Source organism: Phaethon lepturus, unplaced genomic scaffold (genome assembly GCF_000687285.1).
Source record: "Phaethon lepturus isolate BGI_N335 unplaced genomic scaffold, ASM68728v1 scaffold3698, whole genome shotgun sequence".
NCBI classification, from domain to species: Eukaryota; Metazoa; Chordata; class Aves; order Phaethontiformes; family Phaethontidae; genus Phaethon; species Phaethon lepturus.
The window spans coordinates 45,751-65,640 of record NW_010559552.1 but is presented as its reverse complement, the minus strand read 5'-3'; the positions used below and the strand labels follow the sequence as shown (position 1 = coordinate 65,640).

The 19,890-nt window shown below is 42.2% G+C and overlaps 1 protein-coding gene across 1 annotated transcript in view; it reads right to left on the bottom strand.

Annotated features, from left to right (window-relative positions):
• Positions 1-1,114: 1,114 nt before the first annotated feature.
• Positions 1,115-19,890, bottom strand: part of LOC104625686 (sodium channel protein type 5 subunit alpha-like) — a gene marked incomplete at its 5' end in the record, with an annotated part of 55,685 nt that continues 36,909 nt past the window's right edge. Inside the window, 6 exons of the mRNA XM_010293380.1 lie at positions 1,115-2,722; positions 4,488-4,758; positions 5,244-5,344; positions 6,069-6,210; positions 7,739-7,792; positions 14,416-14,697. Of these exons, the coding sequence (XP_010291682.1) occupies positions 1,488-2,722; positions 4,488-4,758; positions 5,244-5,344; positions 6,069-6,210; positions 7,739-7,792; positions 14,416-14,697 (2,085 nt within the window). The remainder of the gene's footprint in view (positions 2,723-4,487; positions 4,759-5,243; positions 5,345-6,068; positions 6,211-7,738; positions 7,793-14,415; positions 14,698-19,890) is intronic.

The window sequence follows — 19,890 nt, the reverse complement described above, 5'->3', positions numbered from 1 at the left end:
GAACTTGTCTGTAATGACGGACTTGTCTCTATATTCCATAAATACCTTCTCACATTCTATCGAGGCTGAAAGTTTAGTAATAAATAATAATCTATGTTAGCGTGTAAAACCTCTAATACTTTTGTACAGCCACACATCCCCTTTCACCCCGCTGTCATTTCTTTGGCCTGAAGCTGATGGATACATCAGCTGTAAATATTCCGTTGCCCACAGGAATGAGGATATTTCTATTTTCTAGTAGATGCTTTTTATTGGTTCCTGTACTTCTTGTCCTTCCCCAGTAATTCAACTGTTCCATCTGAGAAAATGAAAGATGGACACTGACTAGAAAGGATTCAAAACTTCAAAATTTATGTACAGATCCAGAGGCAATTCCTTTCCCACATTCTTAATGACACTGTCACAGCCACTCTGCATGGCCCAGTTGGCATTGTATTTAGTAGTAGTAGTAGTAGTAGTAGTAGTAGTGTATTTTTGGAGTAATATTGATGCACAGAGTTTCCAATAAGGCTGCTTAGCTCAGTGTTCCTGGGGAAAAGGTAACCTATCCCACTACCTTAAGAGAAACTTTGCCAGCGTAGACGGTGCTTGGGGGCACTACACACAAACGTGATGCACTACTTCTATGGCGAGTTTGATTGCGGTATTCAAAGCAGATTCTTGAAACATACTAAAAAATTAGTCCTTTTATTAACAGTTTACAAACAGAATCCATTACTTTCTAGTTTCCTGAAGGATAGAACAAGCCATTTCTCTCATTATTTTGACGTCATTTCCTTCTCTGTTTTTTTGTATTTCTGCTGATAAGCAGTTGCAAGTCCCAGAGGGAGGGCTTAATGTGATAAACAGGTAAAATGTTGCTAATTTGATAGTTTACTTTGCAAAAACTTTCCTCTTCAAACGATGGGGATCCCACAAGTTCCTATTACCTTGACTCAGAGTTCATCATGAAGAGTGTAAGGATCATTAATCTCCATGGAAAAAGAGACTTTTTTTTAAGTAAAAAAATATCAAATATAATAAATTTATGAAAGACCATTCACAACATATACAGTAAGTGTTACATTTTGCTACAGCAGCTGTGATTTTTTTTTTTTTCTTTTTAGAATGCAAGGTCATACATCGCCATAAGTAAACACACTAGTATGAGTAAGACCTTAAATGAATGTATACAGCCAGGCTTTATCTGTGGATTAGATATACACTGTGTTTACTGTTTTACAGTCTAGCATATTCATATTCACACCATTGATATAACAGCTATGACCCTGCAAAGATTCTTCCTGTGTATATATAAATATAAATATTGAGCCAAGTCAAAAAGAGCAGGGTCAAAGGTTATATGACTTATTAGACTCCTGAAGTTAAGGGCAAAAACTCCATTGTTTCTTTTGCAACTAAGGTTTAATAAGAAGGCTGCTTCAATCGTTGTGTAGTTACAGCATTACATTCTGTAAACAATATTTTAAAGCATTCTAAGCAAACATTTAAACGATTGATTCTTTATCCCTGTCTGGCGAGAGCAGACAATCTATAGCCTCATTGCTTTTGCTCGAGTCTGTCATCTTCAGTTGGAGATTATCACTCGTACCTCTGGTGACGCTGTCGTAGGATGGAGGGAAAGAAGTGGAGGACAGAGTTTCTGATTTGTCTATTGGCCTGCCGTAGTTTTCGTTCATCATGAACGCAATAAGACCCTCCTTCTCGGGTGCATCGTCCTCGAGGATGCTGCTGTCAAAAGTTCTGTGCCGGTACAAGTAAGATGCCTGCTTCATGGAGCGCCGAAACAAATGTCTCCTGTAGGCCCGCTGGATGACGATGGCAGAGACCTCTTCTTGCTTCCGTCTGAGAGTTGTTGTAATTGGTTCGTAAGAGATCTTAGATGGATTCGCTGCCATGAACTTTTCTTCCATCTGTATTTTAAGGGCATCCATCTCTCCGGATTCTCCTAGCACCCTTTTTGTAAAAGCAAACAAAATATCCAAGCAATGGATCCTATCTCCACTGACCATGGGCAGGTCCATTGCTATGAGTTTGATTTTGTTTGGTTTTGCTATGCGCAAAGGTTCTGACAGTGCATCTGCAAAGTCTGAAAGTGCAGAATACTCAATAAACTGAGTGGCTTCAGGGTCAAACTTCTCCCAGATTTCATAGAACATATCAAAATCATCCTCGCTTAGAGGCTCTGTACTTTCCTCAGTGGCTACACTGAAGTTCTCTAAAATAATGGCTATATACATGTTTACAACAATGAGAAATGATATAATGATATAAGTAACAAAGAATAAAATCCCTACAGCAGGGCTCCCGCAGTCTCCCTTCGAACCATTTGCATTCGGTAGGTTTGGGTCGCAATACGGTGGTCCAGTGTTTAAAATAGGGTTGAGAAGACCATCCCAGCCAGCTGACGTTGTGATTTGGAAGAGACAGAGCATGCTGTTAGCAAAGGTTTGGAAGTTGAACATGTCATCAATCCCATGCTCCTTCTTAACGTAGGCAAAGTTAGCCATGCCAAAAATGGCATAAATGAACATGACCAGAAAAAGCAAGAGGCCAATGTTGAACAGAGCAGGTAGGGACATCATTAAGGCAAACAGGAGAGTTCGAATTCCTTTGGCTCCCCGGATGAGTCTTAGGATCCGGCCAATACGAGCCAAGCGAATGACTCTGAAGAGTGTGGGAGAGAAGAAGTATTTCTGAATGATATCAGAAAGTACGGTGCCTTGAAAAGAAGAGAGACAAATGGCAAGTTAGTACATGGGAAAGAATCCCAGGCTTCTCTTTTAAGCTTTCAATCAAGATTATGGACAAAATTAATGAGAAGTTCCCCAGATTGGAAAACCCATGATAAAGGGAATGGCATTGACGTTAGTGTTTTCATGCCCATTTAATCCATGCAAACTTTGTTGAGACTATGAGCAAAGTTGTCAATGGTAGTGGCATTTTTATTAAGGGAAAGCTTGTCTATTGGGAATGAGAAACCAGGATCAACTCAGACAGGACCCAGATGTCTGCAGCTTTTGGTCATGACCCACCTGAGAACTTTATCTGCAGTGCAGCTGGTCAGAATTTTTCTGATATGGCAGTATTTTTGTCTGGAAAATGTTAGTGAGTCAGCACTGAAACGCTGGTGAGCTGGGCCTGTTTTTCTGAGCCACCACCAGAATGGTGCAGGTTTCTACTGGAAATCCACTTGGTTGGTTGGTTGCTTATTATTTTTTCCAGTTTCCCTGATGGGCTGGGAGGGAACTAAGGGCTCAGATTGTACTAGCAAGCAAATGAGCTCGCACTCCTGTAGCTAAACTCTTCCTGCAGAAACAGAGCAGCTTGGTTCAGATTGTCTAATACCGACAGTCCCTGGCTGCACTGAGCCGTGCCCAGCTCATGTTTCCCAGCCCAGCCTAGGGGAGGGCTTACTGGCATGGCCTAAGTCCTCTGACGCTGAAACAACCTGGTTGATCATGGGGCAGAACTATGACCAACGTGAGAGCTCTGGTTAACTGGCTGCTACAGGCATATCCAGAGCATCCATCATCAAGGCTCTGATGGCAGCTGCATGGTAGTCGTGTTCCCTGGGTGACTCAAATCTCTGAAATCCAGGTAGTCTTGGCTGATCCAAGGCCCCAAAGCACAGGCTGCTCTCTGGTTCCTGGTGACCTCCTGCATTGGAACATTGCAGGCTCCCTGGTCCACCAGAGAGAATTTAGAGCAACAGGAGCAACAGTCAATGAGGAGATGGCTCTGTTTTCCTAACATGGACACTTTTTCATTCACCTATTCCCGCTTTCAAAATGTAAACTTTTTTGGATGAGATGAATTTCTGACTTCCTTCTGCTCACTGGATCAGTTGATCATCTTCCAGTTGTTACTTTATTTTCAACTTCAATGAAAACTCTTTTGTCAGGATTTCAGATCCATGTTTGACCTGTACTTCTGTAGCACCTAATATACGATCTCTGGTTGGGGCTGCAGGACAGCAAATTAACAATAAAACCATATCTCTCTGTTTCGTCCCTTGGGTAGATGAGGGTGTGGAGCTCCAGTGACAACAGGGCTGAGAACAGCCAAACTCACTGCAACTGCCCTGAAAGGCTATTTATTACTGATGTAATAAAAAGTAAATAGCAAAACAATAGCAATCTGCATGTGCCCTTTTCATATGTCTTTTTACTTCTCTGTCTTTGGCCATTGTGCTGAACTGGGCTTAAGTGTATGTTCCAGTTCTGGACCATGTTTTATTGCCATGAATCATTAAGTGTACATTGAAATCAATAGTGTAGTGTGATAAATCTCATCATTTTGCTGATCACACAAGTTATTGTTAGGCACTATTATGTTGTATCATTTAAACATTAAAAAATATGCTTAGGATCCAATTGCCTGAGTTGAAGGTATATTTTATTGCATGAAGCCTTCAACTTTGTCTAATTAAATTTATGTCTTCCTTTTTAACTTTGGAGTTTGGGTGAAAATCCAGGTTCACCTACCTACGATAGACAGAATCACGACGACAAAGTCAAATATGTTCCAGCCATTGGTGAAGTAGTAGTGTCTCAGGGCCAGCATTTTGAAGATGCATTCCCCAGTGAAGATGGCAACAAAAAGCATGTTGATTTTATGGAGAATGTTCACTTTTTCTTGACTTTGGTCATCTGTTTCCACCATCATGGTAACCATGTTAAGGCAGATGAGAATCATAATGGAGACATCAAAGGCTTGTTTTGAGACAACATCAAAAATAAAACCTTGGTATTTGTTCTAGAGGGAAGGAGAAGATTTAGTTAGGAATTTTGAACCATGTCAAAATGCTCATGTCCTGATTGATGAGAAAGTAGAAGAAAATAGACAATATACATACCGCTTCTGACTGGAACTTCATAAACTTAAAGATGACGATGAATGGTTGTATGATAGAGTTTTCAAGTTTATTTACTCCTAATGCTTCTTGAAACTACTGAAAAAAGCCCCTGGCCTGGGGCCGTGAATTCATTCAATGCAGGCATGTGGCCACTGGCATATGTAAATTGGGTTTTTAGTCAATATTGCAGAACAGTGGGAATTTTGTACCAGAGGTGACTGGACTTGCAAATAGTGTCCAAAATAAAAAAAAATTAAATACTAAGTGTCTTTCATCTGGCTGTGATCACCCTTCCTTACACTGGGAAATTGAATTGCATTTATTCTCGGAAATAAATAAATATTCAGCTGTTACATAAAGTTCAACTGAATTATGCCATTCTTACCAGTGGCCTTGGGATTGGCTTTTGAGGTTTCTTAGATCCCAGCTTTTTCATTGCATTATAATACTTTTTCTGTTCTTCTGTCATAAAGATGTCCTGGCCACCTAAGTATAGGGTAAGAACAAAGCTATTACTGTTGATGAAAAGAGCTCCACTGCCCCCATCCCACGTTCAGGGCTGCATCCTCTTGTATTTTCTTATTTCCCTCTTCATGTAGCTTTCATCAAAATATCTAAGAAGGGCCTGATGGGATGCAGTGCTGGGAGCTGCTTATCCCTTGGAGGCGAAGGCAGGAGACAGCAGCGCAGGCAACCAAGGAGGAGCAAGGCTCGGATTCTGCCTGCAGAATCCAGGGTGAGAGGGGAAAGCAGGAGGACTTCAGCCCTTTCTTTAGAGCCTACGAAGCCGCGAGAAACACAGCGCTCAGGCCAGGCTGCTCGCCCCTGACCCTGGCTGCACCCTGGGGCAGGGAGGCGATGGGTTGAGGAGAAGGGGTCGCACGGCTGTGAGGGTCGGTGGTGCTCGTGCATGGGGACACCAGGGTGGTCCGCGCCTCTGTGGGAGGGTTTGTGCCAGAGATCGCGCCTGCACGGAGCTGCTTCACTGCTTTCTGTGGGGGATATAAACCCCCAGCCTGTATTTTCAGGGTGCTCAGCCTATAGGGCATGAGGGGCTGCTGCAGCTGTGCTTTTGAAGAAGTCCTGCAAGGCGGCTTCTGTGGCTGTTCTGCCAAGGCTGATCTCGAGGCTAATGTGGCAAAGCTCATAAATCTATCCCTTGCCCTGGTCTCTGCAGCAATCACAAGGCGATGTGTAGCATATGCACTACTTATCTTTTTCTTTTGTTGGTTAAAATTGTCAATGATGACACCAATGAAGAGGTTCAATGTGAAGAAAGACCCAAAGATGATGAAAATCACAAAGTACAGGTACATGTATAAATTACACTCCCATTCGGGCTGCTCCTCACACTGAAAAGGGAAAACGTGAAAATGTGAAAATGCCACCATCTCTGCAACATATCAGAATATTAATGCAGTTAAAGGAAAACTGTCCATTGACAATAAAGATTGTGAAACAGGAAAAACAGTGCAACTCCCACTAGCAGAGTCAACGCTCCTTGGTCTCTGAAGTTTACTACTGGCAGCTGCAATGCCACGGTCATTTTGGCTTCGTTTCACAGTGCTGTCATTGCGATCACACCGCTCCAGAAAGTGCAACTTCAGAACAAATCCTATAAAATGTTCTCAGTCTGAATCCAGAAGGGGAAAAGAATCCATTTTATGATAATCCCTAATCTTATATGAACTAATGATAGTTATAAAAAGCAAAAGTATGATCGCAGTATAATTAAATGCTACTGAAAAACACTGTATTTAGAAGTACAATTTTTCTTTTATGAAGGGTGGAAATGAATATGATCTCTTGCTGAAGAACTGAGCAATGCAGTCCGATAGCCTCAAATCACATACACCACATCTGGCAAAAATGCTCAGCTTTGCCCCAGTACCTCCAGGTATCTAACCAAGACGCCAGAAGCTCGCATTTCCCTAAATGCTGTCTTTTCTCATGTGTAACCCATGCATTTCAGTCAGGGGCAGGGAGGATACACACACGTGTACACGTAGTACAAGAACTAATAAACAACATCATAAGCTACGTTACGCAAAGGTAATTCTTTGTGCCTGTGATGCCATGAGGTTTTTCCACCTCTTATTCCTCCATGTAGGGCTCGGCTCCCTATTACTCAAATCCCCAGTGCCAGATAGCTACCTCAAAAATTAACAGCAAGTTAACAGTAAAATTACCAGTAGGTAAGTGTGATCTTGTTCCTTTAATATTATTAAAAGAAGGAAAAGAGACAACAGGTCCTTCCATAAAAAATAAACAAACCACATGTGATGCAGCAAGGGAAATGCCTTTTTTTTTTTTTTTGGAAACCTGAAAGCTGACAGGATGCAGGTAAGAATTGGGAGTCACCAGCACCCAGAGCTCCTTCCCTGCCAGGAGCTCCTCCACCCTCCTTGAGTGGAGCTGCTGGTTGCAGAGAAGAAACTTGCTCAACACGAAGATAGAGGAAGGGTTGAGTATGTGCGTTACAGGGGAATGTAATTTAAATGCAGTGCTTTTTAAGAGGTTCTGTTATCAGAAGTTAGATCCTTGGAAAATACGGCAGTCAACAGGGAGAGTGGAAGAAAGAGAGGACAATTTCGGTTTTCGGTAGACTCAACCCCACCCTGGAGGTGCCTCTCTGTGCTGGGAACTTTGCAGTATGAATAGATAGATCCGTTGTGTAGAACTGAGGGCTACACTTGCTTTAATCTCAGGGTCGTGATGCTTCAGTAGCAGGTGCAAAAACTGAAGGTCTGCAACAGTCTCAACCAGGGTAAGACAGGCACTGGCAACCTGCACGTGTGTGTGTGTTGTTGTTGTCGAACACCATGAATGCTGCAAAAGTCAATGCAAAAGGAAATGATTCGTTTCCTTGTAGTGACCTACCTCTCGTGAATCCACTGCTGCGTACATAATATCCATCCAACCTTTAAATGTGGCCTGAAAAAAAAACCCACAAAATACATAATTAAGCATATTAAGTAAGTATGTCTTGAAATGATATCATCTCTGTGATGAGTTTTCAAAATGCAATGTTGAGCATGTTCTTCACAGTTAACGAATTGCCTCTCCTTTAAAGCAATATGTATTCCTGAGTTTATGTTCATTTAGATATTTAAAATCATTCCAGAACGGTTTCCCCCCAGATTCTCTCATTCATGTTTTCTGATTTTCTGCACTTGTAGGGATAAAACAGAGGTTTTTAAAAGAGATTTTGAAAAGGGGAGAAAACACGGCAATTAAATCTTTGGAAGGTTTGACCTTAAGAATTTGAAGTAATGAAGAGATACGGCTACACAGGACAACTCAGTGCTGTCCTGCACACATCTCAGACCAGGTGAGAGGGATCCGGTCCGTATCGCTTGTTCAGACTGACAGGCAGCGACCACGCTGTAGGATCCCACTGAAGCTCGGATTCTGCCCTCTTTTAAAAGAGGGTAAATCAAGGCAATGCTAAAGCCCAGGGAGCTGCATAAATCACAGCTGACTTGAAAGGAGCAAAGGCAATTGGCATCTGCTGTGAGCCTGGCCCTGGAAACTCAATCTGCTTTACTGTTCGGATATTATTTTTTTTTTTCAAATCAGGGTTTTAAATTCTTTTTTTAAATTATTTAAACAAGAGGGGATTCTACAGACGTCAGTGTCTCTTACTGGAACCTGCAACGGAGAAAGGGCAGTGACAACACTCCTAGGAGAAACACATAGAAGTGACTTTTACTATTTTGTAGCAAAACCACGACTCTCTGCTCTCACTATATGCCTCTCATTAGACGCAGCCTTATGCCAAACATACCTGGCATTCGGTCTGACTCTGGCTTAAGTCACATTGCCTTTATATTAGTTCTCTGGGGTTGTTTCTCATTTGACTTCTGACCCATTTAGACTTACCCTGGATTTAAAATCAGTGTGAGCAGATAATGAGGCATTTTTAGATCTATTCATTTAATCAGATTTACAGTAGCATGTACGAAAGAGCCACACTCAATATTTTTTGCATCCTGCTGACACTTAGGTTGAATTTTCTCCTGGTCTGTAAGCATGCAATTCCAGATAACAGTAATAGGATTTTGGCCAGTCATCCCCAGGAGAAACCCAGACATTTGTGTTGAGCTAGGTACATCCAGCGGTTTTAGAAATGCTCCATTATACATCCTGTATTATTAAATTAAATCCTGGAGGTAACTCTGCCTTCCCATTTCCCTCTGAAGGCTACCGAGCCAAAGGAAAATGTCGTACGAGGGGTCAACCATATTTCTCATGAAAGTATTTATAAAATAATGTTTGAAAGGTTACATTCATTTTTATCTACTGGTCGAAAGAGATTAACCCCCCAAAAAAAGAACCCTTTGGAAAATCTATTTCAAGGTTCTGTGTATTAAAAAACACTTTGGTTGTAAAGTGTTTACATGAATGATCAGCAGTTTTATTGAAACAAATAGTTATTTGAACCTGTCGTGCTGATCCTCCTTAACTGTTCTATTTTATTCCTTTTTTGCTGTTCTCTTCCTAATCTGATGAAAGATTTTCTGGTGTCATTACAGTCTCTTGCAAAATGCCATTCAGGAAGGGTGGACAGGATGAAACAAGAAATCCTTTCCCCGTGGCTCAAAATGATACGACCTTAGCCTGTACTTCTCTCCTACTTGGGAGGAAATCTTTTCTCTTGAGTAGCTGTTTTACCCCTCGACGTGTACCACACACATGAGAGACCCTACTGCGAGGCACAGTGGTTTATAGTGATGACAGATGATGAAGCGATCTGACAAAAATAAATATTAAGAGAACGAAGTACTGCGATTTTCTGGGTTTCCCAGTTGTCCAGAAGTAAGAGAATTAAAAATCTACAGGGCTTCTGGGAAGCTTCCCTAGACACTTCATCTGCAGAGGGTAAAAGGTACTGAGAATGAAAGAAATATAACGCTGGGGAAAGAAATTATTTGTCTGGAATTAGTAACCACTTACACTCTGGATAAGGAAGTGACAAAATCTTCATGGGAGTGTTTGTGATATTATCCTGCCTGGAAGCTATCCAGAGAAACACCATTTTCTACTGAAACTGTCATGTGATGAGATTATCTACTGATAAACTCATCTTGGGATGGGATTACATTTTGTTATTTGACTGGTGGTTAGAGCTGCAATGCAGTAAATCGGTGGGGAGGAGGATAGGTGGGACGGCACCAGCTGCCCTCAAACCATTTATCGTATAACCAAACGGTGCCTTAAAATAAAACGAGCCTTTAAATCTGTGAGGGGGATTTTTTTTCTAGAAAAAGACTCAATAGTGCAATAAAAATGGCTGCTTTTGATGGCAGAAATACTGGTCTTCGCATTTTTAAGACGTTTATTTAAGCATTACTGTTGGTGAGGGGAACTTCTTAAAGCTAAAACGGAGCCACCAACAGTACAGCCAAACTACACCTTTTTAAGGCGGCTATGCCAGCTCCACTATCTGCTGGCTTTTCTGTTGGATTTTTCAGTTTGTTCAATTCCATCATAGCAGCAATTGCATAATGAACTTTTTTAACGTTTGTTTTGCATTAAGACCTTGTGCTGGGGAGGGCACTACCGAGCATCGGACCCACCAGAGCTCCCCAGAGGTCTGCACTGCGCTGGGCTACGTGGGCTCCAAGGGCATTGCCTCTGCTCCCCTTGGATTTCCACCAGTAGTTCCTCATGAGAGTACTGCTTAGTCCTGATCTTAGGACACATGGAGAAATCTACCCTGGTGCATCAATTTATGGTTTGTTCAGAAGCACAGATTTTTTTCACATTTTGCTTCCACGGTGAAAGTAAAATCTAGCATTACGGTTTACAGAAGTGCAAGAGATCATGTAGCTCAGTAACTTTAGACACACGCCGCCGTCTCATGACCATTTTGTAGCTGATTTACGAGCTCAGTCATGACTTTGAACCTGGCATGAGGGGTCGATTTAACTCTATAGCTCCTGATTGCTGTACTGGTCTAGGAGCGCTTCTGTTATCTTCCCATTCCTTCTCTGGAGTCCCAGAGTGACAAAGAGTTGTAGGACATATTAGATGTAAGTCTGTTACTGTCTAAGGAGAACTTTTCCAGGCAAGCCAGATGCTGCAATGAGAGACAACTTGTTTTCTTGGTGTTTCTTCAACAGCTTGCTAAAATTTCAAGATCCATTGCAAAAAAACACGTGGAGGCGATCACAACGTGAAGGGAAGGATTCTGCAAGGGAAATGCAAAACTCCTACTGGAAATTTAAGATATTTCTTTGTTCAGCTCAAATACAGATTTACAGAGCATAGGTGCTATGATCTGCAAAGCAATTCTGGGAATATAGAAACAGCATTACTGAAGCACTGGGTTGTAGCAATAATTTTCTCCTAATAGATTAGGGTGTTAAGGGTGTTAAATCCCCAGAAGAGTGAATCATCCTTCTTGCAAATTAAAAAGTTGTGATAATAAAGATCTTTTCCTCCCCGTGAATGAGGCATTTCTCTTGCTTGCAGAGTGAGCAGAGACTACCTTCTATTTTAGCAATCTGTTGTGAGGCAGCACATTTGTGAGTTGGAGAAGCTTGAAACCTGGCTGACCACTTCACATGGATGTTTTCTCAGAGGCATTAATTCAAAATGGCATCTTCAGAACAACATGATGGATCCTCAAGAAGGTAGTAAAAGCGCAGAGGATGCTTGAGGAAAGTTTCACGCAGTTCTCAACTACACTGTCAGAAAGTTTGCCTCTGGAGAGTAGTAAGCCTTGAAGTTTTCATAGTAGCAACTTTTCATTTCTTTCAAGGATGCTGTAGAAGTGAAGACAGAACATTAGGCAGACAGATTTGTTTTACGTATTTCCATTTGGATTTTCAGACACATTCAGGCATCCAAAGGTAACTTCAGAGTCATTTAAAGAGTGTGTTGCAGCAGCTGAACGTGTCAACAGTCAAAAGACAAGTCCCACTTAAAAGCTCATATTTTAGATCCCGGAGGGTTTTAACCAAAATGCTTACCTCATCATTGCTACGCACTGTCGCAGCATGCACAAAGATGGATTGACGTGTCTGTCTCTTTAGGAGAGCTGAGCTGTTAGCTGATCCCCTGCGGTCCCGACGGTGGTTTGCCCATGAAATGCGACTCCACATGGAGGGTTATTTGGCCAGGAGCACCTGTAACCGACACTCCTCGGCTGGAGTCGGGCACAGGACAGCCAGATGTTTGGGCCCCTTCTCTGTGGGCGTCATCTTTACACTTTATTGCCTAAGGCTGTTATTAACAGCGGACAGAAGTGCTCCAGGTGCAGGATGAAAACTACAATCGTCCCCTAATGGCATCTGGCTCCTGCCCTTCCTCCTGGAAGCAGGAGCCAGCAGCTGCCACGGAAGCGGAGTAAGGTTTTAGGGCTCCCTTATTTCCTGCCACAATCAGTTTGTCCAGCCTGCGCAGGCTGTACATTTACGGCACTTCTTTTGTACTTCTGCAGCTGGAAGCCTACTTCTCTGCTACCCAACACAGGATCGCAGTTTTGAAAGAAACCTGCGGGGTCACTGAGTCCATTTTCAGCTGGAAGAGAGCAGTACGAGACCGTCCCTTCGCAAACGTGCCGAGATCCACCTTATGACCAGTTGTGTTTTTGCTGCCATCACTGCTCCCAAGAGAAGGCAGTCCCACCTGCTGAATGCGACCAGTATCACCAGGGCCAAGTGCCCAGGAGCCGATACTGCAGAACAGAAGAGACTGCTTCAGGACATGCCTTAGGCAATGCCAATTTATGAAAAGTTGCAGAGTTTTAGAAAGTTGGAGCTTGAGTCTTGTAGAAGAAACGGTGAAGGAATAACTACTATTCTGACGGAGTTTTTCACGAAGTAACCTAGGCAACTGTGATGCAGTCATGGAGGAGGTAAGAAGCTTCAGGTAAGGCACAGTATTTTACACCTGGAAATTTTTGTTCGACTAGGTTGGATGTTTAAGTAAAGGACAAGGAAAGCGCTATATAGAACAGAAAATCTAATGAAAGACTTTCAAAGTGAATTAATCTACCCTGCATGAGTGAGCTGAATATCATAATTATATGCAAAAGATAAAAGCTCTTGCTGTCAGCAAGTTCAGCTTTATGTCATGGAAAGAACCAAAAGTGGTTGTGCTCATTCTAACCTTTCTGCTTTCCAGAGAGTATGAGAGCAAAGAGTCGATGGACAGTGGTCAGAAGATCTCACACTCAAGTGTATGTGTACCAGGAACAGGGTACATAAGGATAAGCATTTTTACAATAAAGGAAAGCTACTTCATGAAGCTTTTCATGCATCTGTGCCAGAGAAAAAAAGATCCGGGAGAAAGCAAATTTGCATCATGGGAAGGAGAAGGGCTGGCAGAATTGATGGGTACCCTACCACATTGCAAAGGGTGGATGTCTATATGTGACAACTGAATTGAGGTCCCAGCATGCAAGTTTTTATCGCAGAAGCAGGGAAAGCCACTACAAGTGCTTCAAGACTATAACCTCACTGTCCAAGGATGTAACCAGGGACTGGTTTCTTTCTGCATACACAAAATGCAATGCAATAAACACTCCTAGTGCGTATCCAGCCCTTGTCATCTCCAGGCTTCAGAACAAATTAGGAACAATGGAAATAGGTGTCATTACCACTGTTTCACATGAGGGCATCATAGAATTGAAACACAATGCAATCTGTCTAAAATCACTCAGCAGTCCAATGGCAGAGCCTGGACAAGAAGATGGAGTCTCCTGTAGCTCTATCCATTAGGTTGTGCTGCGTCACAACACAGTAAATCTCTGTGCATGCAACCTGTTTATCCATGTTTTACATTTGCTGCTGAAAAAGGTTGTAAAAGTGGTTTGCTTCCTTCTGTCTTTATAGATCAAATATTGCCATCATCTTTGAACCTCTTCTCTGATATGGTCTCGCCACCTTTCCAGAGAGACCAGGCTGTATAGAGTTACAGCAACCTGATCACCACCAGGTTTCATAGTTAGGTTCAGTCTGACTCATTACGTTTAGCAGGTGGAAACGAGGTGAGGAACCAGAATGAGAGGCACCAGTGTCCTTCCTGAACATCTCCATGGAAGGTGAGCAGAGGATTGTAAATTAAGATTCTTCTGTGACTCCAGCCTTATGCAATAACTTCAGCTGAGTAACTGACGGTACTGTAACTTCATTTTTTCCCAGCAGGGTATAGTGAAGTCCCAGGCAGTTCAGGAAGACCAGTGCACTCTGCATGAACACGGACATGACTTCCTAGACCACGACTCTTTGTTTCTGGAACTGAACTTTGTTCTGGATTACAATGACAAAATGGTCATTAATTCACCTCAATAGTGCAATCACCTCCCAGAGGACTACATTAGCGATGTACCAGAAACTCAAATTAAAACCAGAAGCTGCCATAAATATCTCTAGGCCAAATTAATACACCAAATATGTCATATTACTCTTGAGGAAAGGCATCCCTCTGATAGGTAAGGCTGAAAAAACCAGAAAAGCATAGAGGTTAACCCGAGCCTTTAAGCTGATGATTTCAATGGGAACAAGCAACATTTGCCCATTAACTTAGTTTCTGGTGGTCACACTTACCACTTGTAGCAGAGCCAGGTACCCAGCACCAACATTATCGAAGTTAACTTTAACTTTCGTCCAGTAAAACGTGCCTGACACGTTATAGAGTATGCAGTCACTCATGTTGTTAATGATTTTAGAGTCTAAAGGCATATCTCCTTCTGTCTTATTAATGCACTTCCCAAATTTCCCAGCAAACAGGTTCACTCCCATGATACTAAAGATAAGCCAGAAGATGAGGCAGACGAGCAGAACATTCATGATGGAAGGGATGGCTCCCACGAGGGCATTGACCACCACCTTCAGAGAAACAGGAGAGAAAAAAGCAGAATTAATGTCAGCACTTATACAGACACTTTGCTAACAAGCTGTTGTGCACCCTTGATTAACTAGGCTGAACCCTCACATGGTGACAGGTGAATAACTACAATAACTACCACCTAAGGAGCCAGACCACCATTAAAGGCTTCACACATGATTATTTTTTTCCTTTTGTAGTTGAAGAGCTAATCTGTTGGCATCCCACCCATGCGATGGTGTTTTTTCAAGAGGAATCTTTTAATTCAGGAGCAATCTGCAAAGTCATCATGACCTCTCAGATCCTGCTGGATAATACACTTCAGTCAAACCATCTCTAATAATCATACCATTAATTGGAAATGCCTGGGGTATATCACAGCGTCTCAAAATAGACCAAAAAAGATTCCTGAAATCTACTGAACTCAGGCCTCCATAGTCCTTGGGATGTGAACCCTAGCTGTTACAAATTTTGCTTGTTTAAATAACAACTGAGACATACTGTACTAAACCACCTTCCTCTGTCTGCTCAGTATGCATGATTAAAATGGTGAAACCATTCTAAATTAACAAAAAATGCATTATTTTTTACTATGACATGCTGTAACGTTCCTACACGCCAACCCTGGCAGGGCTGTAAAACCCTGTAAAACCATACGTTTTCTGAGGGAAGCACATTATCACAAAATGTAGTTTTCCCCTTCCTGTGTCAGCAGATTTCTCCATATTCACAGCTTTTGGAGATGCTGCCATTGCACAGCCCAGGCAAGGCTGACAGCATTGCTGCAAACCGCCCCGCTGTATGAATTTGTCTCCATCTCTGCCTCATGCTTTGGAGATTAAAATCTGGTAGGCAGACACTAAGCTCTTCCTCTTCTCCAGCTACATTTCTGAAACTGAGACAAGGTGATATTGATCCATAAAAATTAAATTTTATTCAATTGTGAATCTGATTATGGAAAATGTCAGCTCTTGTTTTCTCTCATATTAGTGTCCAATTTTCTGACAAGCTAATAATGTAACATTCGTTTCCCCATCATTTTTGCATTTCTGAGGAAGAAAAATACCCGGAAGAGTGAAACAGTTTTCATGCATGTATAGCAGCAGCTTAATCTACAATATACAATACAAAATTATGTAGATCTTTCAAAACCCAGATTTATATTTTGTGCATTTATGAATGAAGCTAATTTTCACACAGGAAAAGCTGCTTGACCAATTTTTTTTTTTCTTCTGTATAGGACCATTGCTGATGATTTTTCAATTTCTTTCCTTTTTTTTTTTTTTTTTTTTTGCTAATTTTATCTTTTCCTTTTGGATGTTAATCAATTTCTAACTTCATCATTTTAAGACCAAATTTACTGTGTTAACCAAAATGCCAAATAATTTCCAAATCGAGGGCTGCTTTGGTTATAGCCTCAGCCCTTGTCAAAGTAGCTTTTGTTTGCTGCTGTGTGGGACAGTAATTTCGTTCGATTTTAATCCGTGCAGCACGAAGCCACTGCACTTATGTCACATACGCTGCTGAGCCCAGCTCCCAGCCGCGAGCCCTGTGACAGGACGCAGAGGTCCCGGTTTCAGCAGTGCGAGCGACGGCCGTGCCCGCGTCCTGCTCTTTTACTTCTGCTGAATTCTGTTCGATGGCGTGTAGATAACAACACGCGGCGTGAGCCTGGAGTAAATCCTGTAACACCTCTCGGAATGAATTATTAACAGGGGGTTTCATTCTTCTCTCGCTGCTTCTGCTCTTACACCAGCGTGACGCCGTTTGGTCTGCTGGAAGCACTCCTGATTCACACTGAGGCGAGTGAGAGGACTTAAAGACCTGAATACATAAAGGCAAGTTATTATCGTAAATTCGTGTTAAAAGTTCAGCTGCAAATCTTGCCACGGAAAGGGATGAATTTCTGCTGCATCTAGGAACAGCAACATTTATAGCCCTGTGGAAGAAAAGCTTTCATACCACTTGACTTCCATCAATACTTTATAGGAGAAACCACCTTCCAGGTGACTTCTTTAGGGATAGCCTCGAAACCGAGCCTCCCTCTGCCCTAACCCACAGCGGTGCCAACCTACAGCCCGTGCCCGGCCCCCAGCTCTCCTCATCTCATGGGCCACCTCCTCAGCTGAAGCTGATTCAGAATTTAAATCCAGAGCAGGCTCGCACGGCGCGTTACCTCTCCCTTTGCTACAGCAGAGCCCACCAGACTTCAGTAATTTCAGTCCCAGGCTATAACTCCCAGCCAAGCCTGGGCACAGCTTTCGCAAAGACATCTAATTTACGGTGTCACGATTTCAAATAACAGACAAAAACTTTATTCTTAGGTAATCTATTCCTGGTGCCCTTTGCCCTTACTGTCAGAAACAGATGCTGTGTTTTTAGGTTGAATTTGCTGAACTTGAGGCATCTGCTGTTAAACATCTTCTCCTATCATCCCTGTCTGCACTGCGGGCGACTTAGCACTGAACTTCGGGTAAGTAAAAAAACGGAACTTCTTTCTAACTGTTGTAGTTGCTTCAGATTTCCAGTCACACTGCAAAGACTCTCGCTTTTAACACCCCATTCGCACCAGTTTGCTGGAATTCCCGTATTGAAGCACTGCCCTCTCCCTCTGCTTGCTGGGTCATTTCGCTGCGTATTGAGGGAGTGCAAGAGTCACCTCATTTATCAGACCTGCCCCAAAGAACGTGTCCTTAGGATCCCTAAGTCCTTCTTAGCTGCTGTTTTCCAAGAAACGTCCCCCGGAGTGACCTACTTTCCTCCTACTTTCCTGAGGTGTACGATGTATGTGGTTTTATTAAAATGCATGTTGTACCATTATCTGCTTTTCACTGTGATCCAGATCAGTCAGTATATATATATAATTCCCTTATCTGTAATATCACTTACTACTCCACTCACTTTGTCTGTTGTCAGCAAAGATTTTATATTTTCTTCCAGATGCTGTTAAAGTCCAGATTAAGGACAGTTCTTATTCTGAAGGATCCCTCACCCTGAGACACTCATCACCGAATTTACAGTGTCATCACTGCTTACAATTAGTTTTCGAGATCCATCACCCATTTAAAATGAATTTGAAATATGTTTACTCGGCTTGGTGCAAAGCTCATGTTTTCATCACAATGTCCCGTGGTATCAGATTCCTCTCTGAAATCTAAGGATATTATATCAGCACAGTTACCGTCATCAGCATAATTTGTAATCAAATCAAAGGACCATATCAGTTTTACAAGAACTATTCCCATGAAATCATGCTAACTAGCGTTAATTATGCTATTTCTTTCCTGCATGTATCTTGTAGCAGCCTCACCATGACTTTGCCTAGTATCATTTTCACGTTAAATGGTCTATCATCATCCCACTCATCCTTTTAAAGTACTCCAATAACCTCTCTTGCTGGGAAGCAACTTGCAGGGAACTGGCACCTCTCAAATAATTCCCTGAGGGACACCAAATGAGGAGACATGGAAGAGTTCATGACTGGGGACAGGCAGACCTAAGTACACTTACAGTGGGCTCTGATATGGCCTGGAAAGCAGAGGGTGAGGCAGGGTTGCGGCATGTACATGGCACCCCCAGGGTCTCCAGTAACCGTCAGGTGGGATACTGGTCTTATTGGGGTCTTTTTGGGGGATGGAGGGACAGGATGGCAACAGGTTAGACTTATTTTGCAGACCTCTCATGGGATGGCAGCTGCTGAGACGTGTCAAGGACTGAAGTCTGATGGTAACAGGTCCTCTTGGCCACCCAAGTTCTACTCTGTGCCTTTGCCTCAGGACTAATAGTTTCCAAAATTTAGGTACGTCGTCAATGAAATAAGTCTCTTACTGCAGTATAAATGAGAACTTTTTTGCTCCGGTTCTAGCCATGCAGAACAGCTATTCAAGAAAAAGACATTATAATAGAGCAAACTATTATTATTTTCTTACTGTCAGTGTTTGGTTCTCAACATTATCATTATTTAATCCACCTCTGCGCTGGCAATTTTCCTGTGCATTTTCAAGCATATAAAGTCCTAATAATAAAAGGTCTAACTGTCCCTAGTCGTGTTAAGTGTGGTTAGACAAACTAAAAACAAAATGAGTTGATTTTCCAATAGCACGTATTCTCAATTACACTTTATCATGGTTTACAAGCTAATTCACTACCTCTGATAGCTCAGAAAGAATATAACTCAGCTGCAGCAATGGTACAGGGAAGAGAAGGGGTGTTGAGTCAGGGACCGGGGGGCCTACAAGTATCAACATGTTAGGAAGGAACTTGCTGGGCTGATGTGTATGTCTACGCCACATAGGAGCTTCCCCAAGGCGGACTCTTATCAGAGAGAGATGTAAACCTTTTCATGCTATTCCTTTCCTATTTCAGTCTCGCTTTTCTGATGCTTTGGATTAGCCTGCCCACTTCTTTTCAGTTTTGAATCCAATTTAGATAAACTGATGTAAAGTCATGAGTGAACATTCTTATGTCAGCTTAGAATATGTTACAGGTCTCGCCTGAACTTGCAATTCCGCCAGTAGAAGCTAAGCCTTCATAAGCCAGATATAAATTGATTTGTGAGAGTCCGAGCACAAATCACTTTGGTAGTTAAACCAGTGCAGCTTTTGCCGATATCAACGTTTGCTCAATTTACATATGTTTAATAAAGACTTGGAGTGAGGTCATCAGATGACTTAGGAGTGAGAGCTTTAATTAATGTCAGTAGTGCAACATCATTTTGTGCCAGCTGAGGATCTGCAGTTTGCTTTTGTTTTATTTTGTGAATAACCTTTAAAATATTGCCCATGTTTGCTGAAAAGAGTGTGGTAAACAAAACAATTCAGGTTTGGGCGCCCGGATGAACAGAGCCTCTTGAACCTTTTTGTTTTAGTACTAACGCAGAGGAGAGTGGTCTGCAGCTAGATTTGTCTGATCTTCAACCACAAAAATAATGTGATTTAGATAATCACAAGGTCTGTGGGACAAAGCCATAGATCCCCAGTTCTGGTCATCCACAGAACAGGCAGAGCATGGGTACAGGGTTTTCATAAGTTGCTCTGTCACCATATTTCCTGGGTTATCTCGGTTGTTAGGCTCTCGAGCCTTCAGTCTGTCTTACTGCAAAGATATTGCAATGAGAACAGTTAATTACTAGGAGCTCAGTGCATGAACTACACATTTTAGTCACTGATGATTCAGGCCAAAATTTTGTCTGCAGG